Here is a 25261-nt window from a genome sequence, read left to right as displayed (position 1 = left end):
TTCAAGTTTTGTTACAAAATCTCTTTTGTGGTGGTGTCTGTTTGTTCTTTGATATGTGGGTGAGTGGGATCCGGAAAGTGAGAAAGGGTGCTTTTTTTGGAGAAATATTTGGTTCCCTGAGATGGCGAGTTTCCAGCGGCAGCTTCCACAATGTCTTGCTAGGCGAAGTTGGCAGACAGCAGGTGGGCCGCCTCGGGAAGAGCACCTCCTTCCGCGCCAAGCCCAGCGGCTCCCTGGGCGCCGGCCCTCCCTCGCCCCCACCCGCGCCGTCCCGCGGTCCAGCGCAGGAGACCCGTGGCGCGGACGCGCGCTTCGGAGTGGAGGGCGGCGCCCAGGACCCTGGTGGGAGTGTGTGCGTCGCGCGGGAGAGCCGGAGGCTGGGGTGGGAGGCGCCGGTCGAGGGAGCCCGGCTCGCAGAGCTCCAGCGGAGGAGCGAGGGGAGCGCAGACCCCGGCGCCCAATGCTCGCCATGGGGCGCCCCCCGAGCCCGCGACCGCTGCCGCCGGTATTCCTGATGTTGCTGCTGCTGCTGCTGCCGCCGTCGCCGCTGCCTCTCGCAACCGGTGAGTGTCCGAGCGCGCACCGGCCGGGGCTGCAGGGGGAGGTGGAGGTGAGGTGAGGTGAGGTGAAGCCCGGGGCACCTGCCCGGCGAGGGCGCAGCCGCCTCCGGTACATCCGAGCCGAGCCAGGGGAACTGGAGCAGGAAGCCCAGGGTGTCTGCAAGGGGCCGGGGTCACCCCTAACACAGTGTCCGAACTGAGGTAGACTGAGTGCCAGCAATGGCCTGGCCTCCCAATCATCTCCTCTCTGCCCTCCTCTCCCCCTTTTCCTTCTTTTGAGGTCGGTCTACACAGTCACAGAACAACCCAACCTACAGTCAGGCAACTACCAAGACAGCGTCTCTAGGAGGCAGAGAGAATCAGATCAGAAAGAGTGTGATTTCCTCCACGTGGACTTTAACTCTTCCTTCTGCTTTAAGGACTGAGGAAGAAACTAGGTACAGGTGAAGAAAAGAAGTTTGTTAGAACTGACTTGTTTTATGACCTTCTATAATAGCAGGCCTTGCAAGCCGTCTAGCACAGTGCCTTGCCCTTTGGATAACAAATAATCCATAATAGGTGTTTTGTAGTTCAAAGCCTGGTTTTAGAACCAGGCCACTCCCACAAGGAAGGACAGCCTGGGATCCGAGGTCCCTGGAAGGTCCATGACATTCTTGAGTGGGATGGGTGTGTGGAATCTCATTAAGGGGCTCCTGCCCAGAGACTGAATGGAGGGACGCCTGAGACAGTAAGACCACCACACTGCCCTCAGTCCACAAGGCAGTGATGCAGAAATGCTTCCTTGAGACAAATGTGGAAGGAAGGAGGGAAAACCCTGGTCAGTCTACCTGACAACATCAGTAAGTCAGGGCAGCAAGACATCACCAGGACTGATTTGACTGCCCAGGAAATTTCACTAATCCTAAAGGTTATGGTTGCATGTCAGGATCAGGGGAAAACATTAAACATCTTCCTTATTAAATGATTTAATAAAGCAGAGTTGGTGACAGATATATTTTCCACGGTAATATTTGACAGCAATGATTTCTGGTTAAGTGGCCTCATTGAAAATCCATAAAACAGTCATCTAGGAGGTGCCGTGTAGGGCCAAGTGCTCTTCAAGAGCACAGACCAACAGAGGGCTTTAACAATGGGGTGGAAAATACCACTGCTCAGGGCCTGCTAAAACCAAGCATATAGGAGACCTCCGATTCACAAGGAACTGGTGTCAGGTACTGAAAATCCTTCTGAAGTAGATAGGAGGGCGGAGTCCTGGGTTCTAGCCTTGACTCAATCTTGACTTACAGCATTCCCTGGTGCACATTATGTTTCTTTGTTCATCCATCTATAAAATGGGTACCTGGGCTATGAGCCTCATTGGGGAGAAACAAATGAGGATCTTGTGGCCTCAAGCATAGCCTGATCTGAGCTATTTTGCAGCTACTCATTCTCTGATGAGCCAAGAAGCAGAAAACAAACTTATAAAACCAGGGTGCTAAGAAATCGGTGTGAAATAGACATGGCAGTGGCTGCATAAATGAGGAGGTGGGGCAAGTACAACAGAGAGTGGTAGGGACTATAACAAGCTAGAAAAGGCATGACATGTCAAAAGGGGGCAGTCATTACTCAACTCCTGTTACATGTGGGCCCAAGTGTTTCCATTTTTCAAGACAAATTGGAAATTCATAGTTTTATTTGACATCTGATCTTTTTTTGAGACAGAGTATCAATCTGTCACCGAGGCTGGAGTTCAGTGGTGTGATTCCAGCTCACTGCACCCTCGACCTCCCATATTCAAGCGTCTGCCTTAGCCTTCCGAGTAGCTGGGACTGTAGGAGTGTGCCATTACACCGGGCTAACCTTTGAATTTTTTGTAGAGATGGGTTTTTGCCATCTCTGATGCCCAGGCTGATCTTGAACTCCTGGTCTCAAACAATCTGCCCATCTTGGCCTCCCAAAGTGCTGAATTATAGGTGTGCGCCACTGTACCTGGCCTTAAATCTGATTTTAATTTTAATTTTATTTTATTGTGATTTTTTTTCTTTGAGATGAAGTTTCACTCTTGTTGCCCAGGCTGAATGAAGCGCAGTGGTGCGATCTTGGCTCACTGCAACCTCCACCTCCTGGGTTCGTGATTCTTCTGCCTCAGCCTCCCGAGTAGCTGGGATTATAGGCGCATGCCACCACGCCCAGCTAATTTTTGTAATTTTAGTAGAGATGAGGTTTTTCCATGTTGGTCAGGCTGGTCTTGAACTCCTAATCTCAGGTGATCCACCCGTCTCAGCCTCCCAAAGTGCTGGGACTACAGGCGTGAGCCACTGCGCCCAACCTAATTTTATTTTTTACTTATTTATTTTTTTTGAGACAGAGTCTTGCTCTGTCGCCAGGCTGGAGTACAGTGGTGCGATCTCGGCTTACTGCAGCCTTGTCTCCCCAGGCTAAGGTGACTTTTCCCACCTCAGCCTCCCAAGTATCTGGGATTACAGTCACATGCCACCATGCCCAGCTAATTTTTGTATTTTTAGTAGAGACAGGGTTTCAACATGTTGGCCAGGATGGTCCCAATATCCTGACCTTGTGATCCGCCCACCTCAGCCTCCCAAAGTGCTAGGATTATAGGTGTGAGCCACTACACCTGGCCTAAAATCTGATTTTTAAATGTCGACCATTAATTACAACTTTAAGAAAAGACTGTGAAAATGCAAACACACAAACAAACAAAAACCCAAAACCAAAAAAAACTACCCCCCCCAACACACACACACGTACAAACAGGAAAAGAAAATACTGCCAGGCGTGGTGGCTCACACCTTAATCCCAGCACTTTGGGGAGCCAAGGTGGGTGGATTGCTTGCGCTCAGGAGTTCGAGACCAGCCCAGCCTGGGCATCATGGTGAAAGCCCGTCTCTACAAAAGATACAAAAATTAGCTGGGCATGGTAATGCATGCATGTTGTCTCAGCTACTTGGGAGGCTGAGGTGGGAGAATCACCCGAGCCTGAGAGGTTGAGGCTGCAGTGAGTGGTGATTTCATCACTATACTCCAGTCTGGGTGACAGAGATTCTATATTAAAAAAAAAAGAAAGAAAGAAAGAAAAGAAAATAACTATGCTGACTAAAGAGAACACATTTGCACACTGGATCAAATTATAACCTTTGTCCTGGATCAAGTCATGTGTTTTACAATCTAGGAAGCACAAATTTCACCTTGTTGAGATGAAATTTAACGTGGTCCCCAAGTTCTTTGTTGAGATGAATCCCTCTAAATTCACCATTGTTCAAACTTGGTAAAGTGTGTCAGCTAAGACATTGTTTTCTTTTGAAAATGTTTGCAACTCGGGTGGGTGCAGTGGCTCATGCCCGTAATCCCAGCACTTTGGGAGGCCAAAGCGGGTGGATCACCCAAGGTCAGGAGTTTGAGACCAATCTAGCCAACATGATGAAACCCTATCTCAAAAAAAAAAAAAAAAAATTACAACTCAATAGTTAGTATAGTTCAATATTTATGTCCGGGTGCATTGGCTCATGCCTGTAATCTCGGCACTTTGGGAGGCCTAGGCGGGCGGATCGCCTGAGGTCAGGAGTTTGAGACCTGCCTAATCAACATGGAGAAACCCCATCTCTACTAAAAATACAAAACTAGCCGGGCATGGTAGTTCATGCCTGTAATCCCAGCTACTCAGGAGGCTGAGGCGGGAGAATGGCTTGAATCCGGGATGCCAAGGTTGCGGTGAGCTGAGATTGCGCCATTGCACTCCAGCCTGGGCAACAAGAGTGCAATTGTCTCAAAAAAAATTATTTTTCCAGTTACAGCAATAGGATTTGAATCTGCTACTTTTTTTTGAGATGGAGTTTCGCTCTTGTTGCCCAGGCTGGAGTGCAATGGCACAATCTTGACTCACCGCAACCTCTGCCTCCCAGGTTCAAGTAATTCTCCCGCCTCAGCCTCCCGAGTAGCTGTGATTACAGGCATGCGCTACCACACCTGGCTAATTTTGTATTTTTAGTACCCCAGCAAATTTTGTATTTTTAGTAGAGACAGGGTTTCTCCATGTTGGTCAGGCTGGTCTTGAGCTCCTGACCTCAGGTGATCTGCCTGCCTTAGCCTCCCAAAGTGCTGGGATTACAGGCATGAGCCACTGTGCCAGCCGAATCTGCTACTTTTCTTTGTGTATTTAACACTTACTTATTGGGTATCTACCAGAAGTAACATCGTAAATTTGTAGAAAGTCCTCAATCTTTTAAAGCCATATTCCTCTTTTGGTAAATATATAAAATCTCATACCTTTCTTAAATACTTTTTGAAATCTCAAAAGCTTTTTTTTTCATCTTATACATGTAAAATTATCAAATAGTGTTTTTGGAAATACATATTTCCTAGAGAAATTCTGATATACTTTTTCTTTTCCATAGATTATTGGAGTACACACAGGTAGTGTTTGGTTACCTGAGTAAATTCTTTAGTGCTGATTTGTGAAATTTTGGTGAACCCATCACCTAAGGAGTATATACTGGACCCTATTTGTAGTCTTTTATCCATTCCCCACCAAATCCCCAAAGTCCATTATATCATTCTTACACCTTTGCGTCCTCATAGCTAAGCTCCCACATATCAGTGAGAACATACGATGTTTAATTTTCCATTCCTGAATTAATTCACTTAGAATAATAGTCTCCGGTCTCACCCAAGTTGCTGTGAATGCTGTTAATTCATTCCTTTTTATGGCCGAGTAATATTCTACCTTATATATTGATATATATATATCTATATATAGCACAGTTTCTGTATCCACTCATTGATTGATGGGCATTTGGTTTGGTTCCATGATTTTGCAATTGAGAATTGTACTGCTATAAACATGAGTATGCAAGTATCTTTTTCGTATAATGACTTCTTTTCCTCTGAGTAGACACCCAGTACACCCAGTAATGGGATTGCTGGATCAAATGGTAATTCTGCTTTTAGCTTTTTTTTTTGAGATGTAGCCTTGCTCTGTCGCCAGGCTGGAGTGCAGTGACGTGATCTCGGCTCACTGCAACCTCCACCTCCCGGGTTCAAGTGATTCTCCTGCCTCAGCCTCCTGAGTAGCTAGGACTACAGGTACATGCCACCATGCCCAGCTGATTTTTATATTTTTAGTAGAGATGGGGTTTCACCATGTTGACGAGGATGGTCTCAATCTCTTGACCTCGTGACTCATCTGCCTCAGCCTCCCAAAGTGCTGGGATTACAGGTGTGAGCCACTGTGCCCCGCCTACTTTTAGCTCTTTAAAGAATCTCCACATGGTTTTCCATAGTGGCTGTACTAGTTACATTCCCACCAGCAGCGTAGAAGTGTTCCCTGATCATGGCATCCATGCCAACATCTACTGTTTTTTGATTATGGCCATTCTTGCAGGAGTAAAGTGGTATCACATTGTGGTTTTGATTAGCATTTTCCTGATCAGTAATGAGGTGAGCAATTTTTCGTAGGGTTGTTGGTTATTTGTACATCTTCTTTTGAGAATTGTCTATTCATGTCCTTAGCCCACTTTTTGGTGGGATTGTTTTTTTTTTTTTTTTTTTTTTTTTTTTTTTTTGAGACGGAGTTTCACTCTTGTTACCCAGGCTGGAGTGCAATGGCGCGACCTCAGCTCACCGCAACGTCCGCCTCCTGGGTTCAGGCAATTCTCCTGCCTCAGCCTCCTGAGTAGCTGGGATTACAGGCATGCGCCACCAGGCCCAGCTGATTTTTTGTATTTTTAGTAGAGACGGGGTTTCACCATGTTGACCAGGATGGTCTCGATCTCTTGACCTCGTGATCCACCTGCCTCGGCCTCCCAAAGTGCTGGGATTACAGGCTTGAGCCACCGCGCCCGGCCTTGTTTGTTTTTTTCTTTGTGATTTGTTTGAATTCGTTGTAGATTCTGAATATTAGTCCTTTGTCAGATCGTGCCAATGCACTCCAGCCTAGGCGACAGAGCGAGACTGTCTGAAAAAAAAAAAAAGAACTTAAATCTAAGACCCTGAAACTATAAAAATTCGTGAAAATTGTGAAAAATTTCTCCCACTCTGTGGGTTGTCTGTTTACTCTGCTGACTGTTCCTTTTGCTGTGCAAAAGCTCTTTAGTTTAATTAAGTACCAGCTATTTATTTTTGTTTTTATTGCATTTGCTTTTGGGTTCCTGGTCATGAAATCCTTGCCTAAGCCAATGTCTAGAAGGGTTTTTCCAATGTTATTTTCTAGAATTTTTATAGTTTCAGGTCTTATATTTAAGTTTTTTTTTTTCAGAGTCTTGCTTTGTCACCCAGCCTGGAGTACAGTGGTATGATTTTCGCTCACTGCAACCTCTGCCTCCTGGGTTCAAGTGATTCTCCTGCCTCAGCCTCCTGAGTAGCTGAGAATATAGGTGCCCGCCACCACATGCAGCTAATTTTTGTATTTTTAGTAGAGACAGGATTTCACTATGGTGGCCAGGCTGGTCTTGAACTCCTGACCTCAGATAATCCACCCGCCTCAGCCTCCCAAAGTGCTGGGATTATAGGCATAAGCCACCATGCCTGGCCAGGTTTAAATTCTTAATCCATCTTGAGTTGATTTTTGTATAAGGTGAGAGATGAGGATCCAGTTTCATTCTCCTACCTGTAGCTAGCCAATTATCCCAGCACCATTTGTTGAAAAGGGTGTCCTTTCCCTGCTTTATGTTTTTGTTTACTTTGTCCAAGATCGGTTGGTTGTAAGCATTTGGGCAAAACTAATCTCTGATGTTAGAGATGAAGATACTGCCTTATTGGTCTACCATCTGCAGTGGAGCTACCACCAAAATGCAGATTTTCATAAAAACCTTTATGGGGAAAGCCACCGCTCTTGAGGTTGAACCCTTGGATACAACAGGAAATGTAAAAGCCAAGATCTAGGATAAGGAAGGAATTCCTCCTGACTAGTAAAGACTGATCTGTGCTGGCAAGCAACTGGAAGACGGATGTGCTTTGTCTGACTACAACATTCAAAAGGAGTCCACTCTTCTCACATTGAGAATTTGTGGTGATCCTAAGAAAAGAAGTCTTACACTACTCCCAGAAAGAATAGGCAGGTGCTCTGACTTATGCCTGTAATCCAGCACTTTGGGAGGCCGAGGCAGGTGGATCAATTGAGGCCAGGGGTTCAAGACCAGCTTGCCAACATGGTGAAACCCTATCACTACTAAAACTACAAAAACCAGCTCAGTGTGGTGGTACATGCCTGTAATCCCAGCTTCTCAGGTGGCTGAGGCAGGAGAATCACTTGAACCCAGGAGGTGGAGATTGCAGTGAGTCAAGATCATGCCACTGCACTCCAGCCTGGGCAACAGAGCAAGACCTTATCTCAAAAGAAATAAAAAGCATAAGAGAAAGAAGGTGACTCTGGCTGCCCTGAAATACCATAAGGTGGATGAGAATAGCAAAAGTAGTCATATTCATCAGGAGTGCCCTTCAGATGAATGTGGCGCTGGAGTGTTTATGGCCAGCCACTCAGGCAGACATTATTGTGCCAAATGTCTGACTTACTGTTTCAACAAACTAGATGACAAGTAAAAGAAATGAAGATAGGCTGAGCATGGTGGCTCACACTTGTAGTCCTGTTGCCAGGTTTTAGGGTGCAGGGGAACGCTCAACTCTCCTGAGAGTTTTTCCAGGCTCTTTGTCTCTCACTCACCCAAGAATGGGAGAGGGGACCACGCCAGGCGCGGTACACTTGCAAAGTAAATACTGGACCCCGAAAAGTTTTTGCAGAAAGTGATTTATTTAGGCAGAGAAAGAGAAAAAGGAGAGAGAAAAGGATAAAAGAGAAAAAGGCTTCCATGAAGAGTGTGTAAGGGGACCCAAGTATGGAATCCAAAGGGATGTGGAAGAAGGGGACTTTTAACCTGGGAGGAATTCGCTCCCTCTCCAAGTCCCCTGGCCAATGAAAGGAATTCCTTTAAACTTCTGCTGGAGTGATTTACTTTTGATTCTTTCCCGTGCCCACAAATATTAAAACAGAAACCGTTAAATCTGCTGGATGGAGAGGCATGGGAGGGGTACATGGCGCTGGGAAGTTCTTGCCCTTAGAACTACACCCTCTTGTGGACCCGGAAAGAGAACACATTCCCTCAATCCCAGCACTTTGGAAGGCCGAGGCGGGTGGATCACTTGAGGTTAGGAGTTCAAGACCAGCCTGCCAACATGGTGAAACCCTATCCTTTACTAAAAACACAAAAATTAGCTGGGCATTGTGGCAGTGCCTGAGTAGCTGGGCATTGTCTTGAGTAGCTGGGCATTGTGGGGTACCCAAGTAGCTGGGCCTCAGGAGGCTGAGGCAGGAGAATCGCTTGAGCCAAGGAGGTGGTGGTTGTAGTGAGCTGAGATCATACCACTGCACCCCAGCCTGACTCTGTCTCAAAAAAAAAAAAAAAAAAAGAAAAAAGAAATGAAGACACTGGTTTACTTGGGAGCATAGTGACTGGAAGAGGGCTTCAGGGTTACTGGTAATGTTCTGTTCCTTTATCTGGATTCTGGCTACCCAAGTGTATTCAATTTGTGAAATTCATTGAGCCATACATTTTGATTCATGTACTTTTCTGTGTTATACCTCAATAAAAAGTTTATTACCAAGGAAGATGTACAAATGGCTAATAGGCACATAAAAATATGCTCAACATCCTTAGTCATTAGGGAAATGCAAATGAAAACTTCAATGAGATACCACTTCATGCTCACAAGGATGGTTATAATTTTTTTTTAAATGGAAAATAGCAAGAGTTGGCAATATGTATAGAAGCTAGAATCCTCATACATTGCTGATGGGAATGTAAAATAGTGCAGCTGCTGTGAAAAATAATTTGGTGGTCCTTCAAAAAGTTAAACATAGAATTACTATATGACCCAGCAATTCCACCCCTAGGTAGGTATCCCAAAGAACAAAAAACAGGTGTTCAAACAAATACTTGTACATGAAATGTTCACCAAAGCACTATTCACAATAACCAAAAGGTAGAAATAACCCAAATGTCCATTAACTGAAGAATGGATAAACAAAATGTAGCATATCAATACAGTAAAATATTATTCATCCATAAAAAACAATAAGGTACTGGCTGGGTGCAGTGGCTCAGGGCTGTAATTCCAGCACTTTGAGAGGCCAAGGCAGGCAGATCACCTAAGGTCAGGAGTTCAAGACCATCCTGGCCAACATGGTGAAAACCCATCTCTATTGAAAATACAAAAATTAGCCAGGCATGATTACATGTGCCTGTACTTCCAACTACTCAGGAGGCTGAGGTAGGAGGATTGCTTGAACCCAGGAGGTCGAGGCTGCAGTGAGCTGTGATCGTGCTGCTGCACTACAGCCTGGGAGATAGAGTAAGACCCTATCTAAAAAAGAAGAAGGAGAAGGAGCAAGGAAGAGGGAAGAAGGAGAAGAGCTGACGTGGCTTCATCTAAGGAGGTAGAGACACACATGGAGAAAAGTGGGCAGATTCCAGATGTGTTGTGGAGTTGACAGGACTTGCTGGATTGAACACAGGATGGGAAAGGAAGAGATGAATTAAGAATGATGCCTAGATTTTTAGCTTTGAACAGCTAGGGAGATGATGTTCTGTTACCCCATGTTGGGCACCCTAAATCCTGGAACACAGGGGCTTCCTTCAAGGCTGAGGAGGAATCTTGGTATTTCTGAGTGAGAAACAGGGTCGGATTACCCTGTCTTTCCTTCTGGAAATAGCTCCCCACCCCAACCCCAGCCAGTTTCCACCTTCAGGTATTTTTTAATGATTTTTAATGGGAGACTCAAAGTTAATGCTGACCCCCATTTAGCACTCCCTTGTCCATTCTCAGCTCTCTGATTCTGATTCTGATACTAGCTCTGCCCATGGTGTGGCTCTGCCCAGGGCCTCCTTCCTCTGTACCTGTCAGGCTCGACAGGCTCGCCTTCAAACGACTATCCCCTTTTCCTCCCTGAAGGCTGAGCAGCCTCTCTACAAACCCCTATTTCTTGTTGGGCCTGGTCTGTTCTGTCCAGACTGTGGCAGCTGCAGGCTATCCAGTCCTGCTGGGCTTCTCTCCCTCCACACACACTAAAGGCCTTTTGTGCTACCCTAAGACTTTCACAAAGGTTTATCAGGAATATCCTCCACCCAACCTCAGGACTTGGTATTCCCAGACAGCTTCTCTAACCTTACGTGAGCCTCACCTGGTATCTCCCTTTACAGGAGACCCCCTTCCCACAGAAAGCCGGCTAATGAACAGCTGTCTGCAAGCCAGGAGGAAGTGCCAGGCTGATCCCACTTGCAGTGCTGCCTACCACCACCTGGATTCCTGCACCTCTAACGTAAGCACCCCACTGCCCTCAGGGGAGCCTTCAGTCCCAGAAGACTGCCTGGAGGCAGCACAGCAACTCAGGAACAGCTCTCTGATAGGCTGCATGTGCCACCGGCGCATGAAGAACCAGGTTGCCTGCTTGGACATCTATTGGACTGTTCACCGTGCCCGCAGCCTTGGTGAGGCCCCCATCATGGAGTGGACTGAGGTGGGGAAGGTGGCTCTTGGGGGTTGTTTTTTAATCCTGCAGGATATGGGCCACATGGTAGATACTGATGGGAGGATAACGAAGCTCTGCATTTGACATCAGGGAAGGTGGAGGGATAATGCCGGGATCCCCTTGAATCCCCATAACACTGCCCTCTCTTCTCCCTACTTCCCCCTTTCTTATCTGGCAACATGTCAGCTCCCACTTGGCAGCGCTGTAAACCAGACTGAGGCCCAACTTGGGGAGTTCCTGGAACAGAAGGTATAGACAGGAGATGGGAGAAAAGAGTCTTAACCCATAAATAGGCTCCAAATACCAAGTTCAGGGAGATGGAGAGGTAACATCTTGGTTCAGCCTTTAACAGAAAGAATACTCATTAACCAGCCAGGAGATGTAAGAGAGAGAGAAGGTGCAGAAAGAACCAAAGAGGAGCTGCCTGTCACTCTTTCCATAGGCCCCTCTCTTTATTAGTCAGCTTTTACTTGGCTATGTTGCCTTAGCAAAACAGCTACTTGCAAAACAAAGGTTTAATTCTTGCTCATGTTCCTTTTTTTTTTTTTTTTTGAGACGGAGTCTTACTCTGTTGCCCAGGCTGGAGTGCAGTGGCTCGATCTTGGCTCACTGCAACCTCTGCCTCCTGGATTCAAGCAATTCTCCTGCTTCAGCCTTCCGAGCAGGTGGGACTACAGGCACGTGCCACCACGCATGGCTAATTTTTTTTATTTTTTAGTAGAGGGGGTTTCACCATTTTGGACAGGCTGGTCTCGAACTTCTGACCTCGTGATCTGCCCACCTCGCCCTCCCTAAGTGTTGGGGTTACAGGCGTGAGCCACTGAGCCTGGCCCAATTCTTGCTTATGCTCTCTATTGGCTCTTTCACGCATCTTCTTCATTCTTTGTCTGGGATGTTCCCTTCTCATGGCAGAAGGAAATGAGCATTGGCAGAACCATGTGATGGTTTTAAAAGTTTCTGCTCAGATCTTATCTATACTATGTATGCTTACATTCCATTGAGAGAGCAAGTCACATGGCCAAGCCTGACATCGCTGGATTGGAAAAGTATACTTCTCCCACAGGGAGATACCAAAAATCAAATGGCAATAGGTGAGGATATACAATCTTTTTTTTTTTTTTTTTTTTTTTTTTTAAAGATGAGGTTTTACCATGTTGGTCAGGCTGGTCTTGAACTCCCGACCTCAGGTGATCTGCCCGCCTTGGCCTCCAAAGTGCTTGGATTACAGGTGTGAGCCACCACGCCCAGCTGAGGATATACAATCTTACAGGGAAGGCAAAGAATGATTGGAAACAATAACACAATCTACCATTGTCAAAGTATTCATTTCTCTCCCTTCTACAAGTAAAATACACCCACCTATTTTCCATGATGCCTTAAAAGTTCTGTTCAAACATGACATCAGGCTTCAAGTCTAGGATCTCATGATAGTTTCCAATTGGGCCTGGATGTGGTTCCTCTTGATGTAAAAACTTATGAGCTAAAAAGATAAATCATCTGCTTCCTATATGTACTCAGCATACAATAACGGGACAGGGTCAGGATAACCACAACAAACGTTCTCAGAAAGGGGAGGGATGGACATCTAGGTGCAGTGGCACATACCTATAACTTCAGCACCCTGGGAGGCCAAGGCAGGAGTATCCCTAAAGCCCAGGAGTTCAAGACCAGCCTGGACAACATAGCAAGCCCCCATCGCTACAAAAAAATAAATGTATTAGTTAGATGTGGTGGTGCACACCTGTGATCCCAGCTACTCAGGAGGCTGAGGTGGGAGGATTGCTTGAGCCCAGGAGATTGAGGCTGCAGTGACCCATGATCACACCACTGTGCTCCAGCCTAGGTGACATAGTGAGACCCTGTCTCAAATAAATAAATGAATGAATGAATGGGAGAGATACAGCAAACATTGATCCATAGCAATTCTGAAATCCCACTAGACAAATGTTGTAAGGGCCCTCTTTCCTGGGAATAAGGATTGTTCTTTAATAAGGCCCTATTTTTGCTCTACGGGAGTAGTTGGTCTATCTACTGTTCTCCACAGCTCTTGGCCCAACCCCCTGGAAGATCCTTCCTCTTTCATTTTCCTCTTTGACCACATTTGAAAAGGGCATCAGGGACTACAATCTCCCTGGGAGCTGAACCGCATTCTCAGCCTGCTTCCTGCTCGAGAAATGTTGGGGCATTTTAAGTCTCAAATAGTCACAGTCTCTTTTAATCTATGCTGGTAGCTCTTTGTAGTACGACTCTCTGAAAACATAATTGCTGCTTATATCTTTGATTTCTATCATCTCATGTGCCTATGGCCTTTCCCACAATTCAAGACATGCCTCTTTTTCTACACCTAAATTAGAAGCACCTTGCCCTTATCAGGCTTCTGTGGAAGAGCCACTACTTTAGTCTTTTTTTCCCTGAGTACATTTGTCCAACTGGCAGGACTTATTGGGTACCATCTTAATCAACTGAGAGATCTCCACAAACAGTATGATAGCCACATACCTCATTTGGTCTTTTCCCCAAGGCTGAGTTGTAATCAACCTTATCACTCAAAACTTTTTTTTATGTTTTATCTTTTACCTTATGAATATGAGAAACAATTGCATTTCTTAATCCTGCAAGTCCTGAAATTTCTACATTATCTTTTCCTCCACACTTGGTAACTGGCCAATTCTTTTCTGAGCTTATCTCTTTCTTTCTTTCTTTTTTTTTTTTTTTTAGGAGGTTGAGACGGAGTTTCACTCATGTTACCCAGGCTGGAGTGCAATGGCGCAATCTCGGCTCACCGCAACCTCCGCCTCCTGGGCTCAGGCAATTCTCCTGTCTCAGCCTCCTGAGTAGCTGGGATTACAGGCACGCACCACCATGCCCAGCTAATTTTTTGTATTTTTAGTAGAGATGGGGTTTCACCATGTTGACCAGGATGGTCTCGATCTCTTGACCTCGTGATCCACCCGCCTCGGCCTCCCACAGTGCTGGGATTACAGGCTTGAGCCACCGCGCCCGGCCGTGAGCTTATCTCTTTCTTATAGTATCTTGCCAAATGCAGCCAATAGCAATCAAGACAAACCAGTAACCTTCTGCTTCTCAGCTTCCCCTAACAGTATAAGCTCATTCAACATATAATCTTCTCAGTTATTGTAGGCAACAATTTTACCAAATGCTTTGCCACTGCATAATGAAGACTGCCATCTTTTAAGCCCCCTGTAACAGCTTCTTTATCACCCGCTGCCCAGTGCCAACGCCCATGATACACATTATATTATTTTATTACTGTAGCACTCCACTTCTAGGTACCAATTGCATTTTATTTTTACTTTTTTTAATTGGAATCTCACTTGTCACCCAGGCTGGAGTACAGTGGCACAATCATAGCTCACTGCAGCCTCAGCCTTCTGAGCTCAAGTAATCCTCCCACCTCAGCTTCTGAGTAGCTGGGACTACAGATGTGTGCCACCACACCCAGCTAATTTAAAAATTTTTTTTAGAGATGAAGTCCCATTGTGTTGCCTAGGTTGGTCTCAAGCTCCTGGGCTCAAGGAATATTGCTGCCTCAGCCTCCCAAAGTACTGAGATTACAGGTGGTGTGAGCCACCATGCCCAGCCCCAGTCGCATTTTTTTTTTTTTTTTTTGAGACAGAGTCTCATTCTGTCATCCAGGCTGGAGTGGCATAGTCTCGGCTCACTGCAGCCTCCACCTCCTGGGTTCAAGGGATTCTCCCACCTTGGCCTCCTGGGTAGCTGAGATTACAGGCATGCACCACCACACCCAGCTAATTTTTGTATTTTTAGTAGAGACGGGATTTCACCATGTTGACCAGGCTAGTCTCAAACTCCTGACCTCAGGTGATCTGCCCGCCTCAGCCTCCCAAAGTGCTAGGATTATAAGCACGAGCCACCACGCCTGGCCCCCCATTGCGCTTATAATAAGAATTTGCTAGGTTGTGCTTTGTAACATCCAATTTCCAAATCTCTGGCTTTCAACAACAAAAAATGTATTTCTTGCTCATGTTACACATCTGCTGCAGGATCTATGGGTTGGCTTTGTCTCTGTTCTACTTGTCTTCTTCACCGGAAGATCCAGGCTTGTAGAGGAGAAAGAGTAGCAGCAGAACCATTTGAGGATTCTTAAAGCTTCTGCTCAGATGTGATTTACATCACTTCAGCTCACAATCCACAGGCCAGAACAAGTCACATGGCCAAGCCTGCCATCAGTGGGGTGAGGAAGTGTATGCCTCTCACAGGGGGTGTGAAAGTTACATGGCAACAGGTGGGGAAGAATACTCCTCCCATGGGGCGGGAAGCAAATAATTGGAAACAATAATACAGTTTACCACACTCCTTGTTCTCTGTTTTCTGCTTCTCATCCTAATCACTTTTCTTTCAGAACTTCCTCTGTGGCTTCTCCATGATTCCTCTTGCCTCCCCACACTGTGCGCCGAGCCCCATGGTATAAGTACAATGGTGCTCAGCATATTTGTCTACCTCGCTTATACCATGGTGCTCGACACACAGTGTGCTCAACAAATGGTAGCTGTTATTATTATTATAGTTCATTGGTGGAGCCCAGCCTATACATTATGACGCCACATTTTTCTTGTCTCTGCACAGCTTGCAGCTGGTTAGGAAGAGGCTGTGCTTTTCCTTTTCTCCACAGGGCTTTAAGGTCTGAGCCAGCAGCTTCAGCCCCTCCAGCCTACCCCACCTGGTCCTCAGCATTCTGGTGCTCCCCACCTTGTCTCTAGGTAACTATCAGCTGGATGTCTCTCCTTATGAAGACACAGTGACCAGCAAACCCTGGAAAATGAATCTCAGCAAACTGAACATGCTCAAACCAGGTCTGTAGGGCAACTAGACTTGGGAACAGGAGGCTGCGGTGGGACTCTGAAGGAAGAGTGGCTGGGGAGGGACACAAGTTGGGGGGCTTATAAGGGGAAAGCTTCTAGCCTACCAGGTGACTAAGGAAGACTGTGTCAGGCTGAAAATGTGAGCCATGGGGCGTGGCCTGGTCTCATAGGAGTCATCAAAGGACAGCAGTTATTAGGGAGGCATTTGAAGAGAGCCCATTAGGGCTCCCTGTTTCCACAAGGTGGGCCCCTACAAAGGGTGTGGTGGGAGTGGCATCAGCCCCAAGAAAAAATGTCCTGAAATGGAGTATTTACTTGCATTCAAGGCAGCTAGGAAAGTAGTCTCTTTGTCCCTGAAGACTAGGAAATTGCTTGTTTTCAACCATTCTAATGGGATGGGCGAGGTATTGGGCAGGAAAAAGAGAGTGACTCTGCATAGGGTGACTCAGGGTGGGGAGCCATCAGTCTGGCAAGAACTGTGATGGATGTTTTTCAGGAAAGTGAGGCTGTGAGTTAATTGAGGAAAAACATACACACATGCACTCTCTTTTTGAGAAAGATGTGAGCTTTGCTGTATAGTCAGTATTTTATCATTTGAATTAGAATTTTGAGAAAAAGGCATAGGGATTCATGCATGAAACACTCTTAGTGACAAGATCAGCAAATAACCTGTTACAGTTACTTGATTACTGTGGCTGTTGGAATATTCTGTTAATAGGAATATCACCATAATTTCCCAAGATTCAGAATATGGGGAACAGAGTATGTTGTTCATAAATAAAAGATGGGCAGGTGACATTAAAATGGGTCCGGATAGGTGCAGGCCAAGCCAAATCCAAACCAGAAACCTAAAATAGAGTTTAGTTGCCTCTGTTTTGGCCAGTTCTAAAAGTGCTTTAGAATGTTTGGGCGGAGATGGAGGAGAAAAAACAAAAAAATAGAATGTCTCAGGTACTCTAGGTTATGATTTCTACCATTAGATCTCACTGCATAGCATTGAGGAAAGAGCTATGGTTATTTGAGCTTTCTGGCTGCTTGAATTCTAGGTAAATGGGTTCGATGCATATAGATGATCATGATGATTATTATTATTTTACCTAGTCAAGATAAGGAGTAGGATAGGGAAGGCTTCAGACAGAGGAGAGGGGAAGCCCTGGATTAGGAGTGACTATATTCAGGAAGGGCCTTCTTTTCCTCCTGGATCCACTACCTTCCTTGTCGAATCAGGGGTTTTCTCGGGTTCTTATGAAGCCTGGGCTGCAGGCATCAGAGGGCCCAGCCGAGTGACTTCATGCCCTTTCCCCCTGCCACCCCGCAGACTCAGACCTCTGCCTCAAGTTCGCCATGCTGTGTACTCTCAATGACAAGTGTGACCGATTGCGCAAGGCCTACGGCGAGGCGTGCTCTGGGCCCCGCTGCCAGCGCCACGTCTGCCTCAAGCAGCTGCTCACCTTCTTCGAGAAGGCCGCCGAGCCCCACGCGCAGGGCCTGCTGCTGTGCCCCTGTGCCCCCACCGACCGGGGCTGTGGGGAGCGCCGGCGCAACACCATCGCCCCCAGCTGCGCGCTGCCACCGGCGGCCCCCAACTGTCTGGAGCTGCGGCGCCTCTGCTTCTCCGACCCGCTGTGCAGGTGTGGGGTTTGGCAGGGCAGGGTGGGCAGGGATGTGGCACACGCCCCTCCTTCCTGGCCATGTCCCTGTGCTGAGCAGGATCTTGACCTCCCAGGGAACGGTGGGACCCACTGGCTGCTTCACCAAGTAGCTACCTTGGATATTTTGTGAAACTCTTTTCTCAAAAAGAATATATATTTTTTTCTTTGCTGTAAAACCTCAGGAAATATAAAAATGTATTTTAGAAAATTATTCAAAATGCTGTCACCTGAAAATAATCTACTGTACTTTGGGGAGCACTTCCTTTCAGTCATTTTTCTATCCCGATAACAAAAGTAGACATTCTGGGAACATATGTGTATCTTGCTTTTTTTCTCTTATAGCACAAATCTCATAAGCATTTTTCTGTGGAGGAGTGTGGTAAGACGCAGTGGCTTATGCCTGGAATCCCAGCTCTTTGGTAGGCAGAGGTGGGTGGATCATTTGAGGTCAGGAGATCCAGACCAACCTGGCCAACGTGGTGAAACCCCGCCTCTACTTAAAACACAAAAATTAGCCGGGCTTGGTGGCGAGTGCCTGTAGTCCCAGCTACTCGGGAGGCTGAGGCAGGGGAATCTCTTGAACCTGGGAGCTGGAGGTTGCAGTGAGCCTAGATTGCACCACTGCACTCCAGCAGCTGGGTGACAGAGCGAGACTCCAGTCTAAAAAAAAAAAAGACAGTCTCTGAAGTCAGACAGATGTGAATTTAAATTCTGGGTCTTTGTCATCTTGAGCACATCACTTAACCTAAGGTTCCATTTAGTACCCTGTAAATACTGGGATAATAATGAAGACCTCATGGGACTCTGGTGAGAGTTAAATTACACAATTTACATAGAGTGGTGTGGAGTACTGGTGTAGAGTAAGTACTCAATAAATGGTATTGCTTATTTTTTCACTTACTTTCCTAAAAGAACTTTTTCTTTTTGAGACAGACACTCTCTGTTGCCCAGGCTGGAGTGCAGTGGTCCATTCTCGGCTCATTGCAGCCTCTGTTTCCCGGGTTCAAGCGATTCTCCTGCCTCAGCCTCCTGAGTAGCTGGGACCATAGGCACGTGCCACCAGGTCTGACTAACTTTTGTATTTTTAGTAGAGGTGGGGTTTCACTATGTTGGCCAGGCTGGTGTCCAACTCCTGACTTTGTGATCCTCCTGCCTCAGCCTCCCAAACTGGTGGGATTACAGGTGTGAGCTAGCACACCTGGCCAAGAACTTGATTTTTAAATGCCTGAATTATATTCCATTCAGGTGTGGATATGGATGTTCCCTCAGGTATGGATACCCCACATTTTATTTAACAATTCCTCAATCGCTGGATATTTAGGGGTTTTTTTGTTTTTTATTTTTTTGAGACAGAGTCTTGCTCTGCTGCCCAGGCTGGGGTGCAGTGGTATCATCTTGGCTCACTGCAGCCCCTGCCTCCTGGGTTCAAGGGATTCTCCTGCCTCAGCCTCCCAAGTAACTAGGATTACAGGCGCCCACCATGTCCAGCTAATTTTTTTTTTGTATTTTTAGTAGAGATGGGGTTTTGCTGTGTTGGCCAGGCTGGTCTTGAACTCCTGGCCTCAAGTGATCCACCCACCTCAGCCTCCCAAAGTGCTGGGATTACAGGCGTGAGCCACTGCGCCCAGCCAGGTTGGTTTTTCTTTTTCTTTCTTTCTTTTTTTTTGAGACAGAATCTTGCTCTGTCACCTAGGCTGATGGGCAATATCAGCTCACTGCAACCTCCATCTACTGGGTTCAAGCCATTCTCCTGCCTCAGCCTCCTGAGTAGCTGGGACTATAAGTGCATGCCACAATGCCTGGCTAATTTTTATGTTTTTAGTAGAGATGGGGTTTTGCCATGTTGGCCAGGCCAGTGTTGAACTCCTGAGCACAAGTGATCAGCCCACTTTGGCCTCCCAAAGTGCTAGGATTATAGGCATGAGATGCCATGCTTGGTCAACTCTTATTCTTTTTTTTTTTTGAGACAGAGTCTCACTCTGTCAGCAGGCTGGAGTGCAGTGACACAATCTCAGTTCAGTGCAACATTTGTCTCCCAGGTTCAAGTGATTCTCCTGCCTCAGCCTCCCGAGTAGCTGAGACTACAGGTGTGCACCTGTGTGGTGACACTTGGCTAATTTTTTTTTGTATTTTTAGTAGAGATGGGGTTTCACTATGTTGGCCACGATGTCGCGATCTCTTGATTTCGTGATCTGCCCACCTTGACCTCCCAAAGTGCTGTGATTACAGGCCTGAGCCACCATGCCTGGCCTCTTATTCTTTAATCTTTGTCCACAAACATAATTACTACTTACATATACTGCTACTAGTGCTGTTGCCAGATCAAAGGACATGGAAGATTTGTAAGGTATTTGATATATTTGATAAATATTTTCTCCAGGAAATTTGAAATTCTGATCTGGCTTTTCTGTGTCTTCTCAGGACAAAACACTCACAAAATTGAAGTTATCATTCATTCAAGTGACATTTGTTGACAATAACCTTGGTTTGCAACTTCGTTCTCCTACTGAGTTTTTTTGTAACCTTGGGCAAGTTACTTAACCTCTGAGACTACCGCTTTCCTCGTCTGTAAACTATCTCATACTCAGGGCTCTTAATAATCATAATACTGATATTTACTGAGTACTTACTATGGGCTGGATACTGTTTTAAGTACTTAACATGTATTAACTCATCTAAACCTTACAAGATCCCTAATAAGGTAGATTCTTTTCTTTTCCTTCCTTCCTTCCTCCCTCCCTCCCTTCCTTCATTCCTTCTCTTTCTTTCTTTCTCTTTTTTCTCTTTTTCTCTCTCTTTCTTTCCCTCCCTCTCTCCTTTCCTTTCCTTTTTTCCTTCCCTTCCCTCTTTTCTTTCCCTTCCCTTTCCTTTTCCCCTTCCCTTCCCTTTTTCCCTTCCCTTCCCCTCTCTTCTTCCCTTCCCTTCTTCCCTTCTCTTCTTCTCTTCCCTTTTTTCCTTCCCTTCCCTTTTTCCCCTTTTCCCTTCCCTTCTTCCCCTTTTTCCTTCCCTTCTCTTTTTCCCTTCCCTTCCCTTTCTTCTTTCTTGAGATGGAGTCTTGCTGTGTTGCCCAGGGCAGTCTCAAACTCCTGAGCTCAAGTGATTCTCCTACCTCAGCCTCCCAAGTAGCTGGCACTATGGGCATATGCATTCTCTTACTTCATCCTCACAAAAATCCATGAGGTTTTGCTGCTGTCATCTCTATTTGATAGTTGAGGAAACTGAGGTTAAAGAAGCTATCTGAGATCACATAAGTAGGGATTATGGAGCCTGAACTCAGAGTGAAATGGTGTGGGGTCTGAGAAATGGTACATTTGATTGTGACAGGGGCACACTTCACAAAGGAAGAGGCCCTGGGCCAAGGCGGAGGAGGATTTGGCACAACAATGGGCCTGCCAAGCTAAGGGGGTGGTGAGGGAAAAGGCTGCAGGCCGGACCCTCAAGGATGTCTCGTGAAATTTTTCTGGCCAGGTACGGTGGCTCACACCTGTAACACAGCACTTTGGGAGGCTGAGGTGAGTGGATCACCTGAGGTCGGGAGTTTGAGAGTAGCCTGGCCAACATGATGAAATCCCGTCTTTACTAAAAGTACCAAATTAGCTGAGTTTGGTGGCACACGTCTGTAGTCTCAGCTACTTGGGAGGCTGAGGCAGGAGAATCACTTGAACCCAGGAGGTAGAGGTTGCATTGCGCTGAGATTGAGCTTTTCCACTCCAGCTTGGGCGAAAGACAGCAAGACTCCATCTCAAAAAAAAAAAAAAATAAAGTAGAAATTTCCCTTCTTCCAGATCACGCCTGGTGGATTTCCAGACTCACTGCCATCCCATGGACATCCTAGGAACTTGTGCAACAGAACAGTCCAGATGTCTCCGTGCATACCTGGGGCTGATTGGTGAGGCTGGGGCCATGTGTAGGGAGCCCCGTGTTGGCTAGGCCTGAGGACAAGAATGCTCTGAAGATAAAGGATGTGATCCTGAGATGGGTGGAAGAAGGTGGGAGCTACAGTTCGGGTTAGCCTAGGCCCTGACTACCCTTTTCCTCTTCACTCCACAGGGACTGCCATGACCCCCAACTTTGTCAGCAATGTCAACACCAGTGTTGCCTTAAGCTGCACCTGCCGAGGCAGTGGCAACCTGCAGGAGGAGTGTGAACAGCTGGAAGGGTTCTTCTCCCACAATCCCTGCCTCAGTGAGTATGCTGAACATGCTCTCAGGCCCCGGGGTTGAGTCAGCTGGACTCAAGGGAAGAAAAAGGGTCAACTCTGGCCCAGGCTGGTTCCATCCATCTCCACCAGACAGAGCAGCTCCCAGCATAGGCATTCATCTCTGTAGCCTGGGCCTTTCTTCTGTCTCCCACTCTGTGAGAAACCCCCAATGCTGCTTGTTCAACCTGTCTGGAACCCAGGAACATCTCCAGATCAAGAAACAAGCAAGCAGAATGAGAGAGTATCCCACTTCCACCTCCCTCCTACTTTCTCCCCTATAGGCCAGGGTCCCTGTGGCATTCCCTTTGCTCCCTTGGGAGCCTGAGAAATCTCCTGCTCCCATGCCCTTCCAATGAGCCTTCTCTTCTCTCTTCAGCAGAGGCAATTGCAGCTAAGATGCGTTTTCACAGCCAACTCTTCTCTCAGGACTGGACAGACTCTACCTTTGCTGTGGGGGCACACCAGGTAGGGCCTCCTCTGTTACACCCCTCAGACCTTTTTTTTTTTTTTTTGTTTTTGAGTTGGAGTCTTGCTCTGTTGCCAGGCTGGAGTGCAGTGGTAAGATCTCCGCTCACTGCAACCTCTGTCTCCCAGGTTCAGGCAATTCCCCTGCCTCAGCCTCCCGAGTAGCTGGGACTACAGGTGCATGCCATTACACCTGGCTAATTTTTTGTATTTCAGTAGAGATGGGGTTTCACCATGACCAAATGGTCTCGATCTCCTGACCTCGTGATCCTCCCTCCTCGGCCTCCCAAAGTGCTGGGATTAGAGGCATGAGCCACCACACCCAGCCACACCCCTCAGACCTTTACTGGGCCAACTGGGGAAAACCCAAACCAGGCAGACAAAGGGATGGGGACGGGGGACTGATCTCCTCGTTGCCATGAACACTAGAGACTTCTTACGGGTACCTCAGGAGACAGGGAGTACCTCTTGACTGAGGCAGAAGGAAGTGAAGGGGCTAAATAAGATCCCCTGAGCTAATTCTATTCCATTTCTTCCACAGAATAAAAACCCTGCTCTGAGGCCACAGTCCTGGATGCCCTCTCTTTTCTCCTGCACGCTTCCCTTGATTCTGCTCCTGAGGTTATGGTAGCTGGACATCCCCAGGGCCTTCTTCCCCTCCACCACACCCAGATGGACTTGCAGCCCACAGGGGTGAGGAAACGACAGCAGCAGGAAGGAGGTGTAGTGCACAGATGAGGGTACAGGAGAAGCTACGGGTTATGACCTCCAGATCCTTACTGGCCCGGGTCCTCATTCCCTCCACCCATCTCCACTTCTGATTCATGCTGCCCTTCCTTGGTGACCACAGTTTAGCCAATCTTCTGGTGGTGACCAGCTCCACCAAGTCCCTTTCTGAGCCCTTCCCCGTGACTACCAGGATCACCAGAATCCAATAAGTTAGCCATTCTCTATTGCATTCCAGGTTAGGGTTAGGCAGGACTGGGTGTTCTGAGGCAGCCTAGAAAGGCATTCTCCACTGTGAGAAAGGCTGGAGCAAGACTTCTGCCCCTTCTTCTCCTCCTCTGAGTGGAGGATGGGAACCTGCTGCCTGCACTGCCGTGTCCCCAGATCCTGCAGAACATCCGGGCATCAGGAACTGGAGCCTATGGGCCTTGCTTTATTCCTATTATTGTCCTAAAGTCCCTCTGGCCTCTTGGATCATGATTAAACCTTTGACTTCAGACTTTGCTCTTTTTCCATTTTCTCAAATTTTGAATTTCTATAGAACTACGGTGTTACAGACAAAAAGCACAGGCCAGGTGATAAGGAGATACGGCAATGCTACCACCAACAGCTATATGACTTCAGGCATGTCTCTTAGCCTCTTTGTGTTCTTGATATGGAGTTGGAAGAAAAAGTAGCTTATGTGAGACCGTGGACCTAGGATTTGTCCCAGCTCCAGCCGTTTGTCAGATATTGCCTGGGATCTGCCACAGCAGCTGAGATGGTGACTTTTAGTCAACCACACCATTTACTGAACACGGGCTTGGGTTATTGGGCTGCTCTAGATCATAATGGGGGCCAGAGGAAAAGAGAGATTGGTTCTTTTTTTTTTTTTCTTTTGAGATGGAGTCTCGATCTGTTGCCCAGTCTGGAGTTCAGTGGTGCAATCTCAGCTCACTGCAACCTCTGCCTCCTGGGTTCAAGCAATTCTCCTGCCTCAGCCTCCTGAGTAGCTGGGATTACAGGCATATACCATCAAACCTGGCTAATTTGTATATTTTTAGTAGAGATGGGGTTACAGGTGCCTACCACCACGCCTGGCTAATTTTTGCATTTTTTAGTGAAGACAGGGCTTCAGTTTCACCATGTTGGCCAGGCTGGTCTTGAACTCCTGACTTCAGGTAATCTGTCCGCCTCAGCCTCCCAAAGTGCTGGGATTACAGGCATAAACTACCACACCTGGTGCAGAGGTTGTTCTTTTTTTTTTCTTTCAGATGGAGTCTTGCTTTGTCGCCCAGGCTGGAGTGCAGTGGTGCGATCTCGGCTCACTACAACCTCTGCCTCCTGGGTTCAAGCGATCCTCCTGCCCCAGCCTCCCAAGTGGCTGGGATTACAGGCATGCGCCACCACGCTCAGCTATCTTTTGTATTTTTTTTTCTTTTTGCACCCATCTACCGTAGCAGACATGTTTGTGAGGCTGGTCTTGAACTCCTGAACTCATGATCCGGCCACCTGGGCCTCCCAAAGTGCTGGGATTACAGGCATGAGCCACCGCGCCTGGCCTGACTTTTTAATTTTTAGTAGAGATGGGGTTTCACCATGTTGGTCAGGCTGGTCTCGAACCCTTGACCTCGTGATCTGACCACCTTGGCCTCCCAAAGTGTTAGGATTACAGGCATGAGCCACTGCACCTGGCCCAAGATTGTTCTTGACCTCAGGGAATTTGTGATCCTATTGGGATAAGGACACACTCACCCATGCAAAGTGTAATAGTTGGAAGAATCTATTTATAGAGCTCTGGACATTTGTCTATTAATTTATTCACTCAATAAGCATCTGATGAGTGCTGACTCTGAAGACACTATTTTGTATGCAAGAGATTCCGAAGTAAAATGACCCTCAGATCCTATTTTCAAACCTTTAACACCAGAGCAGGGAGGCAGACAACAGTCCATAAGAGCAGCGCAGTGTGACAAGTGATATATTATTATGATAATCCTTTTTTTTTTTTTGAGACAGAACTCTGTCACCCAGGCTGGAGTATAGTGGCATCATCTTGGCTCACTTCAGCCTCTGTCTCCTAGGTTCAAGCAATTCTCCTGCCTCAGCCTCCCAAGTAGCTGGGATTACAGGCTCATGCCACCACAGCAGGCTAATTTTTTGTTTTTAGTGGAGACAGGGTTTCATCATGTTGGCCAGGCTGGTCTCAAACTCCTGACCTCAGGGTGATTCACCCACCTCAGTCTCCCCAAAGTGCTGGGATTGCAGGTATGAGCTGCTGCACCCAGCCCTAATTATGATAATCCTCATTTATGGAG

General features: G+C 46.9%; 1 protein-coding gene across 1 annotated transcript; it reads left to right on the top strand.

The window, feature by feature from the left end:
* Positions 1–23463, top strand: GFRA3 (GDNF family receptor alpha 3). Its single transcript, XM_032250388.1, has 8 exons — positions 1–563; positions 10748–11035; positions 15819–15911; positions 17239–17551; positions 21358–21461; positions 21623–21757; positions 22150–22238; positions 22780–23463. The coding sequence occupies exons 1-8, from the start codon at positions 122–124 to the stop codon at positions 22867–22869; spliced, it is 1554 nt and encodes a 517-aa protein (XP_032106279.1). The 5' UTR covers positions 1–121; the 3' UTR covers positions 22870–23463.
* Positions 23464–25261: the final 1798 nt, after the last annotated feature.

This window comes from Sapajus apella, unplaced genomic scaffold (genome assembly GCF_009761245.1).
Source record: "Sapajus apella isolate SASKATOON/1434 unplaced genomic scaffold, GSC_monkey_1.0 scaffold71, whole genome shotgun sequence".
NCBI classification, from domain to species: Eukaryota; Metazoa; Chordata; class Mammalia; order Primates; family Cebidae; genus Sapajus; species Sapajus apella.
This window is presented reverse-complemented; position numbering and strand designations above follow the sequence as displayed.